This window comes from Lates calcarifer, linkage group LG7_1 (assembly GCF_001640805.2).
Source record: "Lates calcarifer isolate ASB-BC8 linkage group LG7_1, TLL_Latcal_v3, whole genome shotgun sequence".
Taxonomy (NCBI): Eukaryota; Metazoa; Chordata; class Actinopteri; family Centropomidae; genus Lates; species Lates calcarifer.
The window spans coordinates 10,379,038-10,404,491 of record NC_066839.1 but is presented as its reverse complement, the minus strand read 5'-3'; the positions used below and the strand labels follow the sequence as shown (position 1 = coordinate 10,404,491).

At 42.8% G+C, this 25,454-nt stretch overlaps 2 protein-coding genes across 4 annotated transcripts in view; both read right to left on the bottom strand.

The window, feature by feature from the left end:
* stxbp5a (syntaxin binding protein 5a (tomosyn)) overlaps nucleotides 1–6,067 on the bottom strand; it is a 94,791-nt gene extending 88,724 nt beyond the window's left edge. For both annotated transcript variants that reach the window (XM_051071864.1, XM_051071863.1), the window contains exons 1-2: nucleotides 5,378–6,067; nucleotides 2,937–3,034 (exon numbers count right to left, since the gene is read on the bottom strand). In XM_051071864.1, coding sequence (XP_050927821.1) covers nucleotides 2,937–3,034; nucleotides 5,378–5,515 — 236 coding nt within the window. In that variant the 5' untranslated portion in view covers nucleotides 5,516–6,067. The remainder of the gene's footprint in view (nucleotides 1–2,936; nucleotides 3,035–5,377) is intronic.
* Nucleotides 6,068–15,453: 9,386 nt separating this feature from the next.
* adgb (androglobin) overlaps nucleotides 15,454–25,454 on the bottom strand; it is a 37,315-nt gene continuing 27,314 nt past the window's right edge. For both annotated transcript variants that reach the window (XM_018672632.1, XM_051071862.1), the window contains exons 29-35: nucleotides 23,936–24,047; nucleotides 21,187–21,344; nucleotides 19,931–20,086; nucleotides 19,661–19,751; nucleotides 19,449–19,551; nucleotides 16,920–17,103; nucleotides 15,454–16,740 (exon numbers count right to left, since the gene is read on the bottom strand). In XM_018672632.1, the coding sequence (XP_018528148.1) occupies nucleotides 16,537–16,740; nucleotides 16,920–17,103; nucleotides 19,449–19,551; nucleotides 19,661–19,751; nucleotides 19,931–20,086; nucleotides 21,187–21,344; nucleotides 23,936–24,047 (1,008 nt within the window). In that variant the 3' untranslated portion in view covers nucleotides 15,454–16,536. The remainder of the gene's footprint in view (nucleotides 16,741–16,919; nucleotides 17,104–19,448; nucleotides 19,552–19,660; nucleotides 19,752–19,930; nucleotides 20,087–21,186; nucleotides 21,345–23,935; nucleotides 24,048–25,454) is intronic.

Here is a 25,454-nt window from a genome sequence, read left to right as displayed (position 1 = left end):
ACAGAAATATAATAATCTATAATGTGATTCGCACTCAAGTAATTAGTAATTAAGTATTTACATTTTAAAGGTGTAGCATAGACTCATTTTAATTTTTATGATTAGATTGGAGAGAGTCCGATGAAGGCTCATAATATCATTACATTATATTTAAGATCCATGGCTAATTGTGTTGCAATAGCACTATGTTTTTGTCTTTTGTCACAGGCTTTACGATGCTACTTCTCTATGTCAACGACCTGCAGCTCATGTTTAACATTGTGTGTTGTGGCTGTGCCGTGGTTAAACTAAAGGCAAAAGATTCTTGTGTTGGGCAACAAGTGCCAAATATTTCTGTCTGGTCAAGAAATAAAGGGCATACAGAACAATGGATGTGAAAGGTTCCTTCAGCTTCTTACAGCCTTACCTCTTATTCCAAACACTTAGAACACTGCTTTTCTGCTTATTTTTGAAATTACGCCTCTAATCCAGTGGACCACTAATATGCATGGACTGCTTGCATAGCGAAACCTGTTTTTTAAATGCTCACAAATTTTGCAGCTGAGGTTTTGTGTATAAAACAACTGAGAGCAGTGTGTGTGTGTGTGTGCGTGTGTGTGTGTGTGTGTGTGTGTGTGTGTGTGTGTGTGCGTGTGTGCGTGCATATCTGTCTCAGTGTATTACCACACACAGATCAATAAGGATTCTATTCTTGGCCATTAGATCTTAAAGTAGGGGATAGCCTGCCTCTCTCACTCTTTCCTATCTATTCCCTCTCCCTGCTCTCCCTCATCTATCGGCCTGTCCTCTCCGCTGGCTCTCCCGCCAACCTCTTTCTCTGTTCCTCTCTTTCCCTCCTCCAGACAACACCAAAGGGACATTGTCATCTTCCCAGCTGGACGGTGGAGGCAGCAGCAGAGTCAGCGGCGAGCATCAAACACGGGACAGTTTTGGGGGGGATCACAGAAGTGATTGGCTTTATGGCTAGAGGGATCGGCCGTCTCCTCAGAGGATTCACTCACACGCACACGCGGACACATACACAAATATTCACCCGCACACATGTACACATCCGCACACACACCGCCTGTTCCTGCTGTAATTCTCAGTCCTCTGCCACACTGCCAGGCTGAGGCCCTTGATCTGCCACTTCCTGTAATCCTCCATGGGAGAGGGGTGCAGCCAAATGTCCTGGCAGGCCAGCCAGACAAACAAGCACACATACCCACAAACATGCATAGACACCGATGGCCGTGAGCTGCCACTAACTGCAAAAATAATGACCTCTAGGACATAGATGTGTATCAGCGCAGGAGTCCCAGGATGTTTTCCAACACATGCAGCGTGCCAAAACTTCAACTAAAACACATCACATGAAACCCCGCGAGCTGCAACAAAGCAACGCAAAAACCATGAATCATGAAATCTCCATTATGCCCCCGCCCCCTCATCTGTGCCACGCTGGTATCACTGTCATCAGATAAAGAGACAGGGCTGACTAAACAGCAAAAGACAGGGGAAGAGAACCAGCAGCACTAAAGAATAGATGGATGACTCCCAACTCACCTTCCCGTGACTCCGATAAGGCTCTATCTGATCCACATCACTCGAACGCAAGAGAGATTCCTCTGTTCATTCAATTTCAAAGTGACCAGCTTCAGGCGGCAGGAGCCATCTAACAAGATCATTTCATCCAAAATCTGGATAGTCTGAGGGAGAATGCATTTTGATCTCTGTGCTGTTTGGTTGTGGGCGAGTACAGCTTTTCCTAATACTGAGTTTACCCACTCTGGAGCTCTCAGGAGTAATGTACCAGCTAGCAAAGACATAAGCCCCATTAAGCTTATTCACCAGTTCCTACATCAGCCCTAACATAGTACTTCTACCAGAGGAGGGATTTCATCTCATATCTGCTAACACATGTGTACCACTGACAGAATCTGCTCTGCTTTGGACGAAGAAATTTGCAGTTTCTGTTGAATCTGTAAATCTTCAGGAACACTTAGTCATTGCTGGAAAATGTGGTACACCACTATATCCTCTATCCCTCCCAGTCTGCCTTTAGGGAGAGCAAGAAAACATACTAAAGGTACATAGACTGCCCACCATCATCTTTTTATAAGTCTTGTAAATATGGCTCTGCTGATTTTATGCTCATCCTCCACTGCCTGTGAGAGTCTAAGTTTGTATCCTCACCTTTCCAGCGCAGGTGAACGAGGCTGAGTCACAGTCATAGCTGCCAGCAGGTGGGAACGAGGGACAGGCAGGCGGACAGCTCTTCATCACACCGTAATGAGCTGGCAAAGGTTGTCGGACAGGCAGGAGAACACATGGAGGACCTGTAAAAGCAGCCTGACACAGACGAGCTCGCGGGCGTTCTCTGAAGCTATATGACTCCCTGCAGTGCTGTTTCGTCGCAAGCTGTTGTCCCTGTTTTTGTAAAACGGCTTCATATTGCTTGAAAGCTGACGCGAGCTACCGCAACAACAACCACATACTTCAAAATGTGGATGAACGTGGACCTCTCAGTGCCTTTTCTTTGTGATTTTAAATGTGTGAGCAAATGTGCAACAGCGTGGAAACTTGGAAAAGGCAGCTAAAATGTGGAATTCAAGGGATAATGTGTTAAGCTTGCTCTTGATTTAGTACTATCTTACCATGTGATAACATCTGGACCTTGGACTTTAAGGTTAAGACAAATCAAAGATTGTATTTGCGCTGAAGCGCACAGCTACATACAGAGCTCCAGGGGACTGTCAACTACTGAATGCTATTGAAAACTCCTCAGCACACTCTAAAAATACACCAAAACCCAACCAACTTACATCAGCATCTGACTATGGCAGCTCAGACATCTGTTCACTTACCTGCTGCTGCCTCCCAGGGATGCAGCTACCCGATGGGGCTGCCACAGGCCACACCAACCTACAATAGCTCAACTGAGACTTAAAGGATACAATCTGAGAGCGCCGCTCTGGGTGCCAATGGCCAGTATCTTCTGCACAGGATCGAAAGCCATGGACGACGGCTGATAGGGGAAGCCATGACGGACAGTCTGGGAGATTTACAGAAAGATAGAAAAAAAAAAAGAAAAAGAAAATGTGTTAGAGAGGATAACAATTTGCATTTCACAGCAGGGGTGTTGTTTTGTCAGAGGATGTCACACACCTGATTTTGATAAACAAATGGTCCAGATGGATGTGGAAAGTGTTATGAAACAAAAATGCAAAGCCTGAAATTGCACAGACAAGAGAAAATGAAAGAGAGGAACAAATGCTCTTTCTATGCATGGGTACCCTGTTCCTCGTGACAGGTTGAAATTTGGCTTCGCTATTTAGGCTCCTTTTATAATCATGGACCTATTTTGAGATTTCTTCTCTCTCATTTCTCTCTTTTTATCTCGTTTTGCTTCTCTCACTGCCTCCCACATGAAGTCGTGATTACACTGAAGTCTGGAAATAAAATATACAAAAAAACACACACACACACACACAGAAAATACACATATCAATGAGGAGCATTTGGTTCCGATTTGCTGCAGGGCCTTCTATAGGGGCGCACTGCATCATAAGGTGTTCCTGTTTTTATGTCCACCCTCTGTGACTGTAGCTTTATGGCATCAGTCAGCCGGTGGTGGGCTGTTGGATTTGTTTGTTTAGCGGCAGAAGGCTAAAGCATGTTACATAAGAAGCACTCAGTGCAGCAGAGACACCTGCCTTCCTCGCAGAGAAACATTACAGCCAGTTTCTGTCCAGACAGACTGAAGGTGCAGGAGGGAGGCTGGAGACTTCTTCAAAGAGACTTTTATCAGATGCCTGGCTGTTGATGGACATATTCAGGCTGCTGTGGCAATCAAACCTGTAATCTCTCTGTTGGGCTTCCCAGCCACTAAACCACAATATCCCCTAAGCCTTCAGGTGTGTTGACTTGACTCTCAATTATGTTAAGTCTAGTTTTCGACTTAGTAACTCAGCCCCTTTAACTTACTGCTTCTGACCACTGTTAAGATACAGTTTTAAAACTTAATCTGCCCTAAATTTGGATTTCTACACCTTAGGCTGGTGTTTGGTCATTTGGTGATGTCTATAAGACAGCCAACAGACCTCTAGAGGCACACAGAGACTCTGCCAAGAAACACAAGATAAAGCCTATCAGTAGAAATTAACTGTGGCAGCTAACCTAAAGGTCGTGTTTTCAACACCTTGTCATATGTGAAAAACAACTGCACAAGCTTATAGCTTTGTAGACCTTAAAACCTACAATTATCTGACACCGCTACCAGCATTTTTACGATCAACAAATTACAAAGACCTTAAAAAGAATCCACAAACGAGCCTGTTACAATCTTGGGGGGTGGTTAAATATGTGGGAAAAATCAACAGCAAGCACAGTGGTGTCAATATAAAGGCCAAACCAAACCATTAGGGCACACTTGGGGAAATACTGATTTCACATTATAGTGGGTTAAGATGTCAAATGCATAGCATGTAAATTGCATTAGTGTTTATTAACCCCACCCATTCTTGTGGCCAATTCAGACAGAGGGAAGGCAAGCCATTTTTTTTTTTTCAAACAGGCTCCTACTCTCTTCAGGCGCCATCAGTCCTGATGGATCAATGATCTGGGGGTAGAGTGTGTGTGTGTGTGTGTGTGTGTGTGTGTGTGTGTTCATCTGAGGGAGACCAAGAGAGTGTGTGAGGTGTGTGGGAAAGAGAGGGAGTGGATGGAGAGAGCAATAAGGTGGTGGAAGAGGGGGGTGGAGATAACGTGGAGGGGGGGAATGCATGCACACTCACTCTGTCTCACACACACACACACACCAACGAGAAAGCACCGCTTTGCTAATCCAAACCCAGCATATTACGCAAGAAGGGATCAGTTTGGCCCAACCCCTCCATATGACAGTTCATGCCAAGCGCACATACAGCAAGCAAACGATGGTATTTTCATAGAGAGCAATGCTCTCTATCACCATACACAACATAACGAGATGTGTGCTTTTTTTAAAAGTAAAATTACACAAGAACATGCAACCAAATAGAAACTTAGTGATGTTTATTGACCTGTCGTCAGAGTGCTCTCACCATACACTATGCGCATAATGGGAAGGTATAAGTACCATACCTTGGACAAGCACAGACCGCTTCGATGATCCTCTTTCTTAAAGGGATTCTTGCCAAACGCTAAATAAACCTTCAGCCAGCAGGCTAATCGTTTGAGTTTATTGAGCAAAATGCTTTGCCTGTGAATTAATTTATTGTGGAGAGCTCACTTGCACCTGCTGTATCCTGAGATGGGATAAGTGCAGCACAAGCTGTGACTGATAAAAATTTAAATATATACATTCGGGGGGGACTGCCTGTGATGAATAAAACAAAAAATCATCGGTCTCACCCACCTTGCAGAGCTGGAAATGCTCGGACTGGAGGGTCTCCTGGATCAGATGGTTCTCCTGTGGCCCCACTTGGACAGACGGGGTGGAGGAGGACACCTCTTTCAAGCCGTCCAGCACCTTCCTGATGTTGAACTTCTTCATTTTTCAGACTGCAGAGCACAGAATTGAGATCACCCGCAAAAGATACAGGGGGATGGCCACTTTCTGTCTCGCATACACACACACGCACACACACGCACTCACACACGCTCGCTCTCTCTTCTGTTTTCCTCTGTAAATCTCACATCTTAGTGCTTGTTTTTTAGCGCAGTCTCCATGCTGGAAGGCTCCGGCGCGCGCCGCGCTGCTCAGGTCGCTTCTTGACGTGAAATTGTGGGAATGCCTGAGATGTTGGTGCGTCGGTGTAATTTGCTCGGATACTGTGCTGTGTGCTGTGCTGTGCCCCACTGCGTCTCGGTGGCTCCGCTCTTCTTCTCAGCTTCCCTCCCCTCCCCTCTCGGGCTGTGTGCGCCGCTCAGCCAAGGCGGAAACGCAGAGCAGCGGTGGTGGTGGTGCTGTTGCTGCTGCTGCTGCTGATGATGACGCTCTTGCGCATGTCTGACAGAGCAGAGGCTTCGACACAAATCCCGCCACCTTGCCAGCCCTCTCTCTCTTTCTCTCTCTCTCTTTCCTCCTCCTCCTCCTCCTTTCATCTGCCCCACAGCGACAACGCCCCCCCTCCCTCCCTCCCTCTCTCTCTCACGCACACACACACAGTAGGTTTTGCTCCACTGCACCTGGTGATGCTGGTGATGTTGGGATGCTGCAGCGCTGGGAGTGTCTGTGTGGAGACAGACGAGCAGACAGACGGGGCTCAGTCCCATTATTTCCACTACACCCTCGACCTATCCATTCCGCCTCTGTTTGTGTGCTTGCGTGGAAACGTCGCCATGTTAAAGGCTAAACCATAGTGGATACTGGAAGTAGACTATATCCACTGTGGTCTGGAAACATCACATGAATGTACACACAGTATTTTCCATGGTGGGCTTACACAAAATTCAAAAAGATGTGGCAAAATGTAAATAAAAGAGGAAAAGAGAAGCATCATTTACATGTCCAGATAGAGGGATAGAAAAGTAAATATGCAAATTTATTTCATTAAGAAGCTACGGGAAGCATTTGCAAGTGAAACGGCCCATAAAATAACCCAACAACTGAGCAAGCAATGCGTCTGTTGGTATCCATGGTTACGACTCTTTCCGGCTCAGTTTACCTGTTATTTATATCCTCCCTCTTATTGTCACAGCAGCAAGTGTGACTTCATGCAGGAGTAACACTTTTGTTGTGAAGAGCTAAATGAGGAGGGATGGGGTTGGGGAAAAGCCCATGTGTCTGCCAATCAGGTGACATTGCATGTTACCCCGACACAACCTTAACACGTCACAAATCATTAAATCCCTGTTTGGCGCACCAACCTACAATGTGCACAAGAAATTCAAAGCAACATTAGAGGTCGACGTGCTGGTCCAGTCAGTTTGTACTGCACAGAATTCATGTCACATGTACACTGATCTCCTCTCACAGTCAAAAGACATGAAGGTTAGATTAATCAGTGACTATAAATTATTATAGGTGTAATTGTGAGTGTGGATAGTTGTCAGTGTGTATGTGTATCCAGCCTGTGATAGACTGGTGAGTTGACCAGGGTGTACCTGACCTGTAACTCTACATGGGTATGGGTGGTGGATGGATGGCAATATTGGAGCTATCACATAATTACGCCATCACAGTAATAAAGATAACTTCACTATGCTTTAAATGTGTCGTTAATGTACACTCCGTACTAGAATTTCAGGCTGCAGACCTTTACATTTATGAGCACTTTATCCCCACAAGCCACCACACCACACTTCTACAATGTGTCTCCAAACAAACACCATCAACTCAGTGGTCCCTCTCATGATACTCTATTGGGACTTCTGACAGGCTGTAGTCCACCTGGACCAGCTGCTATAAAGATCTACCATTCAGACAACTTTATCACCAGTTATGTTTCCTCTAAGAGCTGAAGTGAGCTGAGCTCAGTACAGCTGTGTGTGGTGGTAAGGTCACAGATGAAAGTACCAGCCTTGACAAGCTCAGCTGAGGCTGCTCATGCTTGAGTGACACAAATGTTGCCACCTGTTTGGGCTGTTTGCTAACACGCTCATCTTTGACAGGTGCCCGCCAGCAGCGGGGGCAGGGGTGCTGCCGTGGAAGTAATAGTTGTGTTTGCGCTCTTGCTAACGGCACCTGATGCCAACTCTGTCCTTAACTGGAGAAAGTCCAAAAAGGGCATTTCTATGTCCGCCATAACTTCATATTGTATGCTGGTCATATGAGCCTGTCTGTATGCATTTCCATGTAAGCTGTCCTTCGTTGAGATGCAGCTGATGTAAAGAATGCATCAAAGAAATGAAGATGCTATTGAATAAAAGGGCTCAAAAAGATATGAAGAGGACCAGGGAGAAAATTATTAATTCAGTAATCATACCGGGAAGGCTTGAGAACAATTGTTGCAATGCTGATTTGCATAATGAACTGAAATTGACCATATGCACCTTCCAACCTCAACTGATATCGCCTGATCCAGAATACATTACACAGGCAAACAAAGAAGTTCTTATTAGTCTATCCTTGCATGCGTGTGAGTGAGTGAGTGAGTGATGTGGGAGGGGAGGGCTTTTGGCGACTCTGACATCAGTGATTTAATTTAGCACCATTGTGTTGCATCCAGGCCATTCATCTGGCTGCATTGTGTACATGGGTGCATGTTGTATTTAGAGTCTGACTGCTGTGTTTGTGTTCTTTGATAAGGCTTTCCACTGAGGTAGCGCTGTATTCATTTTTTTTTTTTTTTTGTAAAAGGCCAAAGTGCAAAGAGAGCAGGACAGAAAGGACAGACAGAGGGGGGAGGGGCAATCAGAGGTGTAAATCCCATCAAAAGACAAGGTGATATGGTCATAGTTAGTCATTTAACCAATGCTTGTTCCTAGTATTTTCTGTCATAATCTATGCAGTTTGTTTTATCACACTGAAAACGCGGGCAACAACACAAGCAGTGCAAAAACATACTTATGTATCCCATATTTTACTGTTTATAATCTAATTTTAGCTATTAGCATGAGTTTCAAAATGACAGCCTGCTAGTCACTATACTCTTAGTGTTGGTACAATCATTGTCTCTTGCTGGGTTGATGTGACCTTGTAACCAAGTTTGTTTTATTTTTGAAATCATTTTTGCTTCTGTGTACCTCCCCCAGAGACCCATCTTAGCTTCTGCAGGTCTTTTAATCCTACAAAGTCACTTCACGTCTTGTGGGTTGAAAAATATATTGTAGCGTGGTTAACTTCATTCTTAGGATCAACTGTGTGGACTGATAATGTGTGTGAAGAACATCCTGCCACCATAGCCCCTCCGTTATCTATGCATTATCATTCAGCACAACAACCCTGGGAAATATGCAAATTGATCACAAACTGATCTATCAGATGTCATGCGCACGAGCGGAGCACTAATTCAGTGCTAATCCTGGGTCAAAGGTGAGGATGGATGAGCCAGGAGCACCTACAGCGTAACAACCATGACTGACTGTATCAAGCAGTCAAGTCCATTAGTGCTATGCCCCCAGGCTTTGCTCAGCATGAGTACACATCAGCAGTGGTGCAAGTCTTTTTAAGGCAACGCTGAGCTAATCAGTTAACACAGAATCACAATAATATTCATTTACACCAATGTACATTTTACACACCAGCTCACAAAAGAAACAGTGGCAAAGCAGAGGATGAGGTGTATTGCTGGACAACAGACTGCAGAGTGAAGATGCCTACCTACACACACAAATTTGCATATATTACACAGATGTTTGCATAAAGATTATGAATATGCATCTACATCCATCATATGCATACATCTACATGTATCTCATTACCCTGATCTTACACTATAGGATTAAGAAGTATGCTCTAAAATTATGTAATTGAATTGCATTATATTCACATCAAATAAACATGGGCAGTGCTACAACAATGCACATATGCAGCAAGACTCAGTGTTCTCACACACAGACTATTCACCTCTGCTGTATTTTAGCCACTTAAAATCTTACAGATGACCTAACAGAGATACACCTTGTCACACTCTTAGACACTCAAGACCGATCCCTCCCCTGCAAAACACTGCACAGCCCCGAAGCTTGGCATCACAGTCAGCTCTGTTTGACCCCTAGAGCGGCAAAGTCCCCGCGCTGTCTGAAGAAAGTGAGAAACCCAGGGGGACACAGGGGACACAAAGGCAGGTCGCAGAAAGCCGGGGCATCTGCCTGTCATGCAGAAAGACCGGAGGGACAAGGACCTTCCGCCCTCACTGACAGCTGTAGTTAATCAAGCGAATCATAGCACACCTGAGTTTAGCGCTTATGACCCCAACCCTCCCTGAGCGATTCAACCACTGTGTCCTTATACAACAATATAAAGCATAACACTAGCTAACAAGAGAGAGGACATACAGTAGCCTCACACATATAACTCAAATGCATGCAATCCTAGGGGCTTGTGATTAAAGGGAGAACACTCACAGAAGTTGTTGGTCATGAGAACTTCACACTCAAAAAACACTTCAAAAGCAAAGAGGATATATACCACTTACACACACACACACACACACACACACACACACACACACATCCCTGAGCGATTGCAAATTAATGAGCCAATGCTCTTGGGGGAACACTTGATTGTCTCTGCCTGGTTAAATAGGAGGATGTTTTCAATGTCAAACATTCCCCCTGCAAACACACATGTAGATGTGTTGCATGCAGAAGGTAGCAAAGCTTAGAGGTACATCTGTAAATGTCCCTCCCTCAAAGCCCCCACCCACCACCAACCCTTATGATTACAGAGGGGCTTATAAATATTGATGGCAGGATAAAAGAGATGAGGAGATGGGGGTGGAGAAATTTAAAACACCATAAAGCCTTCATCGTGTCCATAGCGCTCCAAATCAAAAAGCTTGAGTCTAATATAAGCATGAGTTTATGATTCTGGCGTCACACACAGAAGAAAAAACTGTAACCCATGATCTGTCTCAACCACATATTTGATCAAGCCTTCAAGGTCATAAGGTTGTATGTCCCTAACCAGCAAGGAAAGACTGAAATTGCAGGTTGTGGCTCATGTGCGTGCATGTGTGTGTGTGTGTGTGTGTACAAGCATGTTTGTGCAAACAGCTCAGGGGGTGAATGTTATACAACATCAGCTTGTCTCCACTCGGGGCGGCACAGCTGGTATCAATTCCAATAATCAACCAAGGCGATAAGCTGACCATCAACACAGACACACACACACATACATACACATACACACACACACACACACACACACACACACACACACACACACACACACACACACACACACACACACAGTGGAACAGATGGATCCCACTATTAAAGGAAAGGGCATTGCCAATGTTACCATCGCACTGACACAAGACCTCTGGGAGGACAGATTCTTAGAAAGAAGCTGTAGTCGGCATGCAGCCAAAATTAAGTTTACTTAAACCGGTCATCCAGAGATTGAAGAAAGAGACATGAGAGGTGTGCTGCACTTTGTCCTCAGTTCAATGTCACTGACTCAATGAGGCGAGACCATTACTGCTGTCAGTTCTGGTCCTCTGAAGGAGCAGAGGGGAAACCCAATACAGAGAGAGAAAGAGAGAGAGAGAGAGAGAGGTCTCTTGTCCTGTTATCTAAGATAGCAATAATCAATGCTGAGCACAGGACAGGTTATCAATGACTCCCTTGTACAGCCACCCCCTACTGGTTGCAGCTCTAATCAATTCATGCCTTATCAAGTCAGCACTTCACCATGACCATGTTCATGTCACCAAATTGGCAACACATTGAGAGTAGTCTCTAACCACACATTAGAGGTGGATGCCTGTCCGGAAAGAGTAATGACCTCATGTGTTAAGATAAAAAGAAAACTGATGCTGAACAATAGGGTACAGTGAAATCCAGCTGAAAGCGGATTCTGAAGAAAAGTAAATTCCATTTCTCCCCCCCCAAGGAATACAGTGCCGTTATGGTGAGCCATCATACTGAGGGCACCTCTCATTCTGCAGCCTCTGATTGGTAAATTAAGCCACACAATTATCCTGTGTGATTGGCAAAGGCTGTTGCACAATCCAATAAAGTGGGATGAAACTTAGACTCCTGTTTTATTGGCAACCTGACACCTCCCAGCTCTGCTGTGTAAACTGAGTCTGCATCGCTGAATTAATGCAATCATCTTCAACACAAGGCAATTAGGTTGTGATTCAAGCAGTCGCTGTGATGCTATTTAAGGAAATCGTGCGTATCCTCCCATTCAGCCATCTATCTATTAGATTACCTTTCAACCGCATATCAGCTGAGGTAGAGCTTTGAAGTAGTGACATCAAATGATGCATGATTAGCGCTGTTCTAAACAAAAGTGTTCCTTAACACCATGCACATTTGGAAGGCATTGCTTTATCTTTGCATACAAACAAAGAGCCACATCTGGGGCGATCTAAAGCAGTGTTCAACGATCTTTTGAAATAAACACTTTGGACAGCCTGCGGCACAACAGGAAGTTACATCAGCTGCACCCTGACAACCACGATGGTTTCTCTGTAATAACTATAGACATGTGCAACTTTCACACAACAGCAGTCAGCGACTAATATCAGCAGCAGTTAGCATAACCGTCAGGGCATGTAGTTGTGACTAAAATATCCCAGAAGGCTTGGATGCAAAAACAAACCCTAAATAGTATGTGTGGACACACATTTATTTAGCAAATGTGTCCACACATACACACAATCCCTTGATTCCTCTACTGTAAATGTTGAGTAGTGATGTGTTGAGTGAGGGACAGCTGTCAACACAGGTCTGTGCTTAAAATAACCACTTGCCTATCTCTGCTGTCACTGTCAAAGTGTACACAGAGCGGGACCTTTGACAGTTTATCCAGTTCCTCAGCCATACTTAAATATTGACTTGCTTTGACCTTCAAATAAGAATAGACTAATCTTTACAAAGTATTAACTGGTAGTCCAGGGAGGATCTTGTAGACATTGGTAAGTGAGTTCCATAGGGAAATGAAGGATATAGAAAGGAAGCTAATCTGTATGTTACAATAGAACACATTCTCACATAGGATCACCTAAATCTGATGACAGATACTGTTTTTCTTTGGTGATGATGACCTTGTGTTCAGTGCTTTATTCCCCCTACACCCACGAATCTGAAGGGTTGCAGTTTTTTTTTTTTAAACTTCTCCCGACTCATTATGTCTGCAGAGCTGTGCTGTGTTGGCCAAAGGGAGAGGTGGTGGCGTTGCTGGACTGTGTGGGCCAAAGAAGAGTGAAGAGAAAGCGAAGCCAAAGCAAGGTGAGGTGGCGGGGTGGGTGGGGGTGCAACCACGTCAGCATTTCTGCGTCTGCAAGTCCGGGGTTCCGTCCAGCCTCCGGCGTTAGCTTCAGATTGTGTGTGTGTATGTGGGCATGTGTGTGTGCATAAAAGAGAGTTACAGGGAGGTTTGGATTACTGCAGTAAAGCCCGGGTGTCAGTCTGCAAGCTCTCACCTCAACCCCTTCAGAGTTCTGTCAACATAAGGACTTGACCTTTTTGCTCCTTGTCGTCTGAGCTGAGTCTTAGCCACGGCAACTCTGGGATTTTCTCAGTTTCGAAGCCTTGCTCCTTATGTCTTTTATCACCATAGCTGGCTCTGAGGACAGACCTCTTGAGACGTTCGATCCCAGGGGGGAGGGCGCAACAACAATGGGACAATGCTCCAGCATGTTGAGCCAATAAGCCAAAGGACCCTGTATCCATCCCCTGCCAGCTGGAAGTGTATGTTTGAGTCTGGGTGTGTGTGTGTGTGTGTGTGTGTGTGTGTGTGCGCGCGCTTATTTGTGTGTAAGGGAATGCAGGTGCCTGTGCAGAGAAAGGTGAATGAAAAGGCAAAAGGAGCAAACTGAGCATAAGGCTCTTGAAGATTTGAAGGACACTGCACACATTATATATATTTGGATTGAGTGCAAAACAAGTCTACACTTTTTGTATGAAAGAAAATCTCCAGGTGCATAATTGAGAGATGCAAACAAACAGGGAAGTTCCGTATTTTGGTAAATAAATTTACTCGTTTTCTTGCCATGAGTTAGACTAGAAAATCCCACTGTCATATCTGTCCATTAAATCATCAAAGGTATCACTTTTGTTTAATGCCATATACAAGCTGACAGGGAATTATTTGCTCAGACTATTTCAGACAAAATTGTTAAATTTATTATTTAAACTATTCCTTTAAAAAAGATATATTTTTCATCTGTATCTAATGCCACTAACAGGTATCCAAAGGCCTGCACTCAATTTATGACTTGTGCACATTTGTGTCAGACCTAATTAGGTGCTGTGTCTTTATCAAGTTTTGTGTTGGGTCTTGTTTTGATTGCATCTAGTCTGACACTAAAAGAACAAAAGTACTTTAGTCTGCTTGAGTGTAGTGATCAACTCCTGTTGTGATTGTGCAACACAAGTGCAACACAAGATGATTTGACCTAAATTGCTGCACTACAATAGATCAGACATTTCAAGTTTAACAACTTACCTATAATATGAACTATGTTGAAGGCTGTGACCTCAGATATGGAACCACACAAGATCTGATGAAGATGGGAAAGCACAGCACCGTTCCTGAAGGACAACTGTAAGAACATATTGTACATTTGAGCAAGATGTTGCTGCGGAAAAGGACAGAGAAACCAGGCAATTCCTGCAAGTTTGAATGCCCTTTTGTCATTCACAAAAGTAAGTGCAATGAAATTGATTAAGGCGTTCTTGAATTATTACCTCCAAAACGGAAAGTGAATTAAAGAGCCACCACAGTCTCTACACCACTCGGGGTATGTGTATCTAGTTTCACTTAATTTCATCATCCCTCTGTGTGGGTCCATTTAAGAATCAAATAATTTCTTATTACTTGTGGGAAGTGAAGTGTACGCATGCGATCTCACACACACACGCACACGCACGCACACACACACACACACACACACACACACACAATGGCTGACTGTCCCCTTGTTTTCAAGGTTACACCAGAGTTCTTCTGTCGCTCACAACACATTTGCATCAAACTACCAGCAAACAGCTGCCAATTAATGAACAGCCTCTCCGTTAATAAACACACGTCACTGCCAGTTACAGTGTCAGGTGATCTCTCTCTAACAACAGAATGGGAGGACACACATGCACTCACACACCCAACCACTACACCTCATGCACAATAAGGGAGGGAGAGAGGGAGAAAGTGAAGGAACAGGAGGAAGAGGGGGGAGGGAGGAAGGGGTGGGTGTATAGAAAACAGCAAATAACAGCTAATGTTTTAGAAAGCGAGGAATGAATCGGGCGAGAGGGAACGGTGCAAAGACAAGAGGGAATGTTCTGTGCCAGGAACAAGGCTTTTAGGATTAGCTCTGTCATGCAGCTACAAGGGTAGAAATAGTGGCTGGCTAGATGAGGCCTGACAGACTGAACAGACACATGAAACACAGCACGAAATACACACATAACACAGAAGCACACTTTTACGAGCGGAGAAAATACTGAATGACTGCACGCGTGCAGACAGTGTTCAAAGTATGTGTGTAGAGTGCAGCACCGTGTGGCAACAGTCACACACATAAATTACTGTTAAAGTTTGCTTGTGTCTACAGAACTAATACCTTATTCACATGTTGTAGGTTCCTAATTTAGCTGCAATAGCCTGATAAAAGTGGATAATTTCCTACATAGAGGGTACAAAAGCTCAAGAACAGGAGTGGATTACTGCAGGATGACTTTGCACATGCACATACATACAAGAAGGCACAAATAAATTCTTCTCATCCCACTATCTTGCGCACACATGCACATCCATACACTCGTACACATGCACACACACAGCATAATGATAATTTCCGTCAAGCAGCAGCACAAAATTGAACTATTCATTATTGTCAACCTTGAAAACAGCCTGGTGCAGGCGTGGTAATGAGAATTTATTAATGTCCATAGCCACTAGATGGCACCCTCTTCCCTTTCATTTCCAATTTAGCTTCCCATTCCTCAGCTGATCAGCTAACTCTCTCTGTGGGATGGAGACCAACTAGAGGCACTCCAAATACTAAGCTAAGATAAAGGGAACTTCCTTTACCAAACCAAGTTCATTTGGAAAAAAAAGAACAGATTGATTAACAGTTTATACATATCATAAACCTAACCATCTGATCTGAAATGCATTCCCTTCAGCCTCTGGGATTATGGTACTCAATAGTTGCCATGTTGCTCTTAAGATCTGCCACCTACCCATGTTGCATTCTTCATACACATTACTTTGTCCTTGTCTTGTACAAATGGACTCTTGTGGGCTTCTATCAACAAGAATGTATCAATCAACCAATCAATCAGTACCACTCAGCTTGCAGGAGGTTGGCTGGATCCAGCATGCCTTGAATCACGCAGTCAATACAGTGACCTTCAAGAAAACAAAACATCTGCAGAATGTAATCAAGCATACTGGGCTTTGAAAAGTCAGAGCCATACATTGCGAGTAAGATGGCTTGACATTCTCAGAGCAATGGAAGGGAAAGTGGATTTACATGTCTGCACACAGCCAATTTGTCATTTAGAATTTATAATATTTGATATGTTCTACAGGAAAATGAACAAAGACTATAAAGATTGTTTTTGTAGCTGAACTGTGGCTCCATTAATACGGGTTATAGACAACAAGATGAAGGATATGCTGTAGATGTGTGCTATAAGAATATGATTAAATATGGGATAGCGCACAGTATAAATATTATGAAAGTACGAGCATCTTTGGTAAAAATAACAAAAAAATGAACAAACTAACTTTTTAGAGTCCTTAGTGTCATACTCATAAAGTGAAAAGACAATAGCAGCAAACAGCTTTGATTTAGGTGTTGCAACAATCTTTTGGTCAAGTGTTGTCTCATCAAGTACAAGCCACAATGTTGTGATTAAATGAAGATCCTTCAGTATTCAGTCTAACAGACTTGTTGAGAGGTGTCTGAGAGGTGAATTGAGACTGGAAATCGGTGCCAATAACCATCATTTCTTCTTGCCAGCACTCTTGGCACGTTTGTTGGGCTGCTGGGTGGCAGCAGGGGTGGGGGTTGTTTTTTCTAGAACTGCCTGCTGGGCCTCCTCCAGTGCTTGTTTCTCTTCTTGTTCCTTTTTCACGGCCGCCATCTGACGGCTACTAAAAGCCTCGCAAGCATCGAGAAATTTCTTACAGCACTGCCACAAGGCTGCCTGGAGACAAGACAGAGAGGCAAGGAGAAAGAAGTTACAGAATGATGTCTAACCAGAGGGAAAGATATCTGACAAAAAGACTTGCTCATTCTGTTTCACAGTGATAGTCAAAGCTGCTTATTATTGCTGTCTCCACCTCCTACAGACAATTTCACCAATCACACACTGTTGTGACTGACCTGCATGTTCTCATACATCTCCAGTGGGCGTCTCATTAGCTCCTTCCTGTTGAGCTCCTGCTGTTTTTGGTGCTCCAGCACATTCTCTCGTATCAAACGGTAAGTCTGGATCTTTTCTAAGTGCTCCCTCTGCTGGATCTCCTCCATCTGTGAGTCCATCAGCACTGGAAAATCTTTTTGGCGTCTACAGGCGTACACAAGGACTTGATAAAATGTGTATAAGTATACCATAATTTACACCTTTTCAATAGTGTCTCCTACCAGAATGTTAATGTCGAATAGGTTATTTATTTGTAGTGAATGCTCAGAACTTTTTCTGAGAAATATGGAATTCTGCAGTTGCACATTTCATTAAATAATAAAAGGAATATTTTGAGGATCAAATTGTCATCTCAGACTATTGTACATCTTATCAAATTCTACCAGGTTGCAGATTTTACAGGCTATTTTTTGAGATGGGACAACCAACAATGTTGACACAGGCTGTGCAAATAAAAATGGAAATGTGGAAAATAAATGCAGAGGGAGGCAGAGGAAATGATAAACACACAGTCCAATGCTTTATCTCATATCCCAAGTTGTACATCCAGATTGATATCTCTGAAATCTATTTGGTTTGCAGTTATACCCGTGATATTCTGATATTTCTCTGTTAAGATTTGATTGTGCGACTAAAATGTAATTTATTTGTGCCTATGTGAGAGAGACAGAAGCAGCGAAAAATGGAGAATAACTGAAAAACTGTATGTGTGAGGCAGTTGGTCAGTCAACATGTGTGTGCTTGTTTAAGAAAAATAAATAACTGGGAGCAGCCTCACAGCACTGCCACACACACACACACAAACACAGGGACACACACACAGAGGAATTTAACGAGAAATTAGAGAAGTGGCTGCCTATTTTCTATAAGCTGACCTTAATGAAGAAGGGAGGCCAGTGAAGGTGACAATGGAGTTCATTCGGTTAATGAACATTGCCCTGTTTAACCTCTTTCACTGCATGTAACGTGTGCATGTGCTATAAAAATGGCACGAGTGTGTGTATGTTTGTGTGTGCATGACTGTGAATCTATGATGTGCCCTGTGGTGTGCCTTTGTGAGACCGAGGTGTATTGCAGACTAATCAAACTCCCCTAATAGACTACTCCTCGGGATCTCTCTCAGTTTGGATTGCAGGCTACAGTGTCAGCAGCCATTAGAAGCTGGACACAGACACACTTGTGGGCATGTGCACACACACACATGTGCACACGCACGCACGCACGCACGCACACACACACACACACACACACACACACACACACACACAAACATACCCACAGCAGGAGAGGATGGAGAGGTGATGGGAGAGGGGCACATCTCATTGGAGTGATGAGCTCATTGGGGTCCTGAAATAGCTCTCTAATTAACAGACCCAAATATCATCTCATTTATCATGGAGAGGGACGGACAGAGGGAGAGATGGGGGGGGGGACTCAGGGGGAACTGTGGAGGGACACTCTTCCCTTCTGAACACTCACTGACAAAAGTCAAAAGCTGACACTTTACATGTTGGCAAGCAGAAAACTCAAAAAAGTCTCTGTGACAAAAAATGTTACTCTGAGCGACACTACTGATTGGGGGCCAGTTATATAGTGCAGTTTTATCTTATGGTTGCGCTGCACTTGGCTGTGCAGCTAGTAACAATGTAGCTAAAGTCAGCCTTGAAGCAGAACACCCCAACACCACCCTAACTTTCTGTACAGTCACCGAGGACAATAAAGTATCACGCAGCAGAACATGAAATGTCAATAATGACAGTCGCCTTTTCTCCACATAGCCCCTGCCTCATGTCTATACTTTACATAGATCACTATCCTCTGGAGTCCATGCATTGCCCTTTCAGGCCAGGGAAAGTATATAGTCTTGTAACACTGCTGTTCACAGCACCAGCAGAAGCAAAGGTCACAAACACAGTAAATTACCAGCAAAAGATACAGCATGAACCAATCTGCTGAGGAGGGTAAAGGCGGTGGTCCACCAACATGGAAACGTACATAGTGAACATATACACACATGTACACAGAGAGAGACACACAAACAAACTCCTAGTCTGGTGCAGCCAGGCCTTTGAGCTGAGGCTTAATTCAGACTCTCAAAGCTAGAAAAGCAGAGTGATTCAACAGCTACATTAGGCAACTGGACCGCACACTGAATATTACCCACAGGACTTCAACAGGGAAAAAAAATAATCCCCCGTAAGAAAAATACAATGAGATGATGAGTCTGTCTTGGCTGTTTTTGTACTATTACCCATCTCTGCCCTCTAAGCACAAAAATGTTGTTGAAGTAGGCTCAACTGAGGTCTCTTACAGAGAGGTACATAAGCAGCCAGAGTGGTGCAACAAACTGAGACAGAGAATTCTGCCATGTATAGGTTATGTGAGCATGTAACCTGTGAAGGCAAAAGTCTGCTCTCATCATCATGTAAAATAGATGTAAAGAAAGAGAAAAAGCAAAAGAGAGAGGGGATGAGAAGGCAGCAGAGCACCTGATGAAGGGTGTGTAATCCATGTGGAGGTAGGTGGAGGAGGTATCGGTCAACTTTTGATTGGATGGATTGAGAGGGGTGTCAGGACCAGACCTGGAAACAGCTGTAAAAGAACCAATTATAAAAGGTCTCATTACCATACTGTATGTGACAACTAATGGAAACAGAAGTGGCCAAATACTTATGGATATGTGTGTGTGTAAATATTGTACCAGGTTCTCTGTTTTCTGCATCATCTGTAGCAGCTTCCTCACTTGTTGGATGTTGGACTTGTTTTAGAAACTGCTGACGAGACTGGAAAGCCTAAAAAGACAGTAAAACTTTAGTTTTTAATGCTAAAAACGGTATTAAAACACATTTTTCTAAATCATACCTTTCACATTTCTACCCCAGATACAATATAGTGAAAAATAAAAAGGACTCAAGCTGGTACATAATCACATTAAATTGCTATATCACTATAAACAGAGTCTCAAGGTTACCTTGGTACAGCGGCCGGGCTCAACCATTTCCCATGCTTTTTTAATGGATTTAATCTGGTCTATTCTCTCTGTGTCCTTCTTCACCTCGATGCTCTCTGCTTTACTCTTGTCACTGACCACACGCAGAGTCCAGTGTGGCTTAGTCAGGTCAAGGCTCTGCACAAGTATATACACACACAGATCACAAAGCACCTAGACAAAAAACATAATGCACATGCTCACACACACTGACATCCCCAGCTGAAGGTCACTGCACCACAATATATTATGAGTGTGTCTCTTTCAGTGAGCAACTCAGACAGTCTGGTTCACAGCCAGCCAACCAGTCATCCACGATTATATGTCCTGTTCAGCTGTCTTGTCTTTATTGCACATAATAGATCATTTTTAGCTAATTTATTCAGAGATCATTATGTCCTCTACCTCCACCTATGTTGTGCTGCCAATACTGAAAAAATATTCAAAATGGAAACTTATTCAAGGCAACCAGTATTCTGAAAATCTGCCTTTCAAATTGCATTGTGTTTAGGGTTTGACATGTAGCACAGTAGAGAATAATAGGCACTTATTACATGGAACAGGAATTTATCAGGCTGCTGTGGTTCTCACTACTAAACCAAGACTATTATACTGAGAATCACAGACTACAAGATTATAGTGTGTGATAAGTGTCTCTCATTCAGTGTAAATATACATAGGTCATCCTGTCAGTTGGGGGATTTTGTTAATTTCAATCTCTCTTTGTTAGCATTTCGGAGTTGTCTGACAGCAGAGACAACAAAATATGTAAACGCTGACCTGCCTAATAAAACAAATTAAATTTACTACTAAAGAGATGGAATGAGATCAACAACAATCTCATTACATGTGGTTGGGATGGGAATCTGTGAAGAGGAGTTAAGCATGTACTCCACTAAAGAGTCTCAACACCCTCCTCTCAAAAAGCTTACTATTTTTGCTAATTTTCATTACATTTTACAGGATAATCACCACAGTACCTTGTCTTAACACAGAATTCTGTGGGAAATACACTAAGAATACAAAAACAGTATATGGTCTTGAGTGCATGTTTTTTACTGAATTGTTTTCTTATGTAGCACAGCAACTTCATTGCCTGTAAGAATGTCTAATACAATAAAACTAATGAAAACACTTTTTCTTCAACAGCTCATTCTTGGCCTTATGGATTAGAAATACATGTACATGATGTTGGGCCTTTTGTTGTTGCATGTCACAATGCTGTAGAGATGTATTACCGTGCCCTGCCTGGAGCCAGATTTGGACATGACAGCTGGCTTCCCCTTCTCCTTGTCACCTTCGCCTTTGCGGTTGGTTTTGGGTGTGTCAGACTTCTGCCCATCACGGCTCAGAGTGTCAGTGATAGATGAACATCTGAAGTCCTCCGGCTTGTACACTATATTGCAAAGAGAGATTAGGTAAATTTAATTTTTCTATCAGCATCTCCTGTGCACTTGAGATATTTAAAAGTGTGACTATTATCATAAGTATTCTATTGTAAAAAAAACATACATTTTCATTTTTTAGCCTTTGTATTCCAAATTTGGCAAAATGTCTTTGACGAGCACTTTTAACATTAAAGTGAATAACTGCAGAATATGGAAAATATCGTAAAGTAGCATTTAAGAGTGTGCAAACATGCCTTACATTTGTGAAAAATTAACATTTCTTTGCCATCTGTTTGACACGTTTTGATCAATTTAATTACAATGTGAGCGACTAAAACTTCTCTTTTTATCAATTCATACCACATCCATTGGTGTACGTTTAACATCAGAATGAACCTCAGCTGTTCAAATTCTACTCAAAACAAATAAACTCATCTGAGTGTGACAGTGTGGGCAAACACTGCATGTGTTGTGTGGTTGCTTGTGTGCTAGATGGCACTGTTGTACTTCATAGCTAAAATGAGAACAATCCCCAGCTCAGATGAAGCATTAACCATGAGGCTCACTTCTCTGATACAGCGGGGCATAATAATCCATCATTTAGCTGACATCCTGTCATTCTGCCTGAACAGCTCTGGTGCACACTCCTTGAGTTACACTCATCTCAAGCAATAGAGAAATTCAATGTTTAAAATGGATCTAAATACTAATCTGTTTTGTTGATTTCAGTCTCTAAAACTGATTTTCAACCAGACAAAATATAAATAAAATGTATTGAAAATAATGATTCTCACTAAAAGTCTTAAGCACCCTTGTTTAAACACTAAAAATATGTTCTCTTTTTGGCACGGGAAAGAAAATATCATAGAGGTTGACAAGAGAATGAAAACTACTGACACAACTGCATGTACAGCTACTGCTGACAGCCGACTGGTTCAACTATATATTCTTGGGAGTAAAGCGGGGACGTGTAAATGTACATGCATTAAACATGCACAGTACTGTATTTTGACTGCAGCTTGTTAAACAGCTTGTTAAAGAGGTTTCAAAGCTTGCCGTGGCATGTAGTGCGTGTGCATCCATGTTGCATGTGGGGAGCATGATCAAGGGCACAGCCTCACCACTGAGACAGAGTTAAACTGGGTGAAATTAATTCACTTTCCTGCTGAGATATTTCCCAGGGCACCAGGGGGCAAGAGCCAACTTCATTTGACTTCTCATTGACCCACTTTCACAAGCTCATTGGAAAACCACAGGAGATACATGTGGACATTGGCTTATACATACACGCATGGACAATCCTGAGCATACATTGGCAAAAAAAAAAAACAACTAACATACATATATCCATGTACATAAAACATTGCATGCGAATGACTAGATGAACACACAGCATATCTGAGCAGTTAGAAATCATTACTGTTCATCTCACTAACGACCATTACTGTAATAAACAAAGGTTTGTCTTCCTCTGCAGTCAAAATGCATCTGATATCTGGATATCTGGCTTGTTAATTTAGGAATACCACCCACACAAAGACAAACATGCACACCCACTCACTCACACACACATCATCATCATCCGCCATGCCATGCAAACTGAATGGGTAAATACAGGGACCATTGTCAGGAGCAATAGAGAAGAGAGAATGAGATTTCAATGACAGCAGGCCGGCCTTTCTCTTCAGGCAGTCATGCAAATTGTCACCTATGCAGCACCTTTTTCACAAAAACATCCTTCTGTGCCACAATTAATTCATCTCCTCAGATTTTTTAAGAAGGTCGTGAAAAATTTCAAAGCCCTGATTTTTCAATCGATCCCATTTGCACAACATGATTAAAGACAGAGAAGCAGAGTTGGTGGCAGAGGACAGGATTATTGCTTCAGCCAACGACCAGTGGGCACAAGATATCACACTCTGTGATCTGCGAAAGCAGCTGTATTCATTTGGCTTTCATTAGGCTTGTGATTACAGGCCCCTGGCTAGCGGAAGCACACAACAAACAGTGTCTGTCTTGGCCCCTGACACTGCCTACTAAGTATCTGCCACATCTCACGCTGAACACAAAAATAAGTAGTACAAAAACAAACATGAAGGGCATATTAGACAATCTATTCAGAACCCAGGTGAAAACTTTTGAATGCAATAATAAAAATGAATCTGTTTAATATGGGCAGTACCCCGGGCACCCCGGTTCAGGGCAACTGGGGCTTTTCTGTGTGTCGTTTGCATGTTTTCCCTGTGCCTGCGTGGGTTCTCTCCAGGTACTCCAGCTTCTTCTCTCAATCCAAAGACATGGAAATTAGGTTAACTGGTGACTCTGAATTGGTAGGTGACCCTCACGGATAAGTGGTATAGATAATGGATGGATATTGCTTCATGACCCATTATAGGAATATTTGGGAATATCTGAATCATGCATAATTAGACTTTTATTTTGATGAGATCAGTTCAAAATACATGTTACTTCACTAAATTAACCAAACGCATTTCATGTTTTTAAAGGGAACATGTACTATAAAACAGTGACTTTCCTGTCTCTCCCTTAGACGACTTAGTGTGGCTGACTGATGTTTGTGATTGTCTAAAGTACGTACCTCTCATTTCATTCTTCTCCAATTCTCTGAGCATATGGACAAAAGCCAACTGAGATTCATCCAACTCCCAGCTCTTATAAAGCACCTCTGCCTGCACCACATACTTATGACCCTGTGAAACACATAGACAAGCAAAGTCAGTGTACAACATCTGCAAGTGTAACAGTGTAACAACCTTCTTCCAATTTAAATACATTACACAACATACATGTTAACAAAAAAGACGTGCAGCATAATGCATGTGGCATACAACACCATCAACTCAAAGCCTGCATGAGATACGAGATATTTTGTGAACACACAGCTGTAAACTAGAGCTGACGATACAGAGAGAGACGCAGAGATCTTAAAGAAGAGCATCAAATTTAGTTTTTGCTGTTCTTTGCCCTCTTTGACAGAAGCACATGCTTGGCACAAAGGAGAGAGGAGGCAGAGGGCTTGTTAGCCAAGATTATATCAGGGGTGGTAACTCCTACATCCATCACACTGAATAGAAAAGACAGAATTTAGACAACGTTCCAAGGTGAGACTCAATCTAATAGAGCAGGACACATGCTACAAAAAAAAGAAAAAGAAAATTAGCCAAATATAGCCGTTTTATTTGTAACAGAGCATAATACAGATTTTTTTACGGAGACTGTTTGTGTTAATTTGTATTGTTTGTTTTTCATGTGCTCACGTGTTTAAGTCCTGAACAGGTTACATTATTGGAGCCTTCGCCATCAATCCACCATTACTGTGCATCAACATGTCTGGTGTGCGTCCCCGTGGCGCAGAGCAGTGCCTTAATCACTGACCCTTTGCTCTAAGTTGTGATCAATACTCTCAGTCCTGATCAATACCTGTTTATTCTGGCCCATTGCTGATCTGTGGGATCTGACATGATCTGTCTCATTACTATTGATGCCACTACAGTATTGTGTTACTTTATTGAAGAGACTTTATCAAAAAATACAGAATACAGAAAAACAAGAAGTTTTGGTGTTAAACAGCTCAGTTTACTACTGTAAACATCAAACGAATTGTAATTATTCATGAGTGCAAACACTTGTGAACATTAAAATGATTGTTGTTGTCAAATCTATTACTGTATCATGACAGTCATCACAGAAAAACAAGTCCTCAGTTATTTTCACAGTTTTATGGACTAGTGCACACTGTACAGTCAGTGTGTGATGTGAGTTTTTTTTGTGTATGTGAATGATGATAGTGCGTACTATACTTGGCATAAACAAACAAATGACAACAGTCTGTAATATAGGGCCTTCAGACAATAGAGTGACTCATAAATCATGCACAAATCACTGCTCCCTGACAAGCACTGATAAGGCAGACAGTAACAACAAAACCACCCCTCCAGTTTCTGCTGCTCTCCTCTTGCAAATTTTGTCTGTGTGATAATGTGTGTGTGTGGGTGTGTGTAAGTTTGTTTGTGTGTGTGTGTGTGCGTGCCTGCAAGTTAGGCGTTATGTGTATCTGGCAGTGAAAAATTGATATGAACACAGGCAGCAAGTAAGTG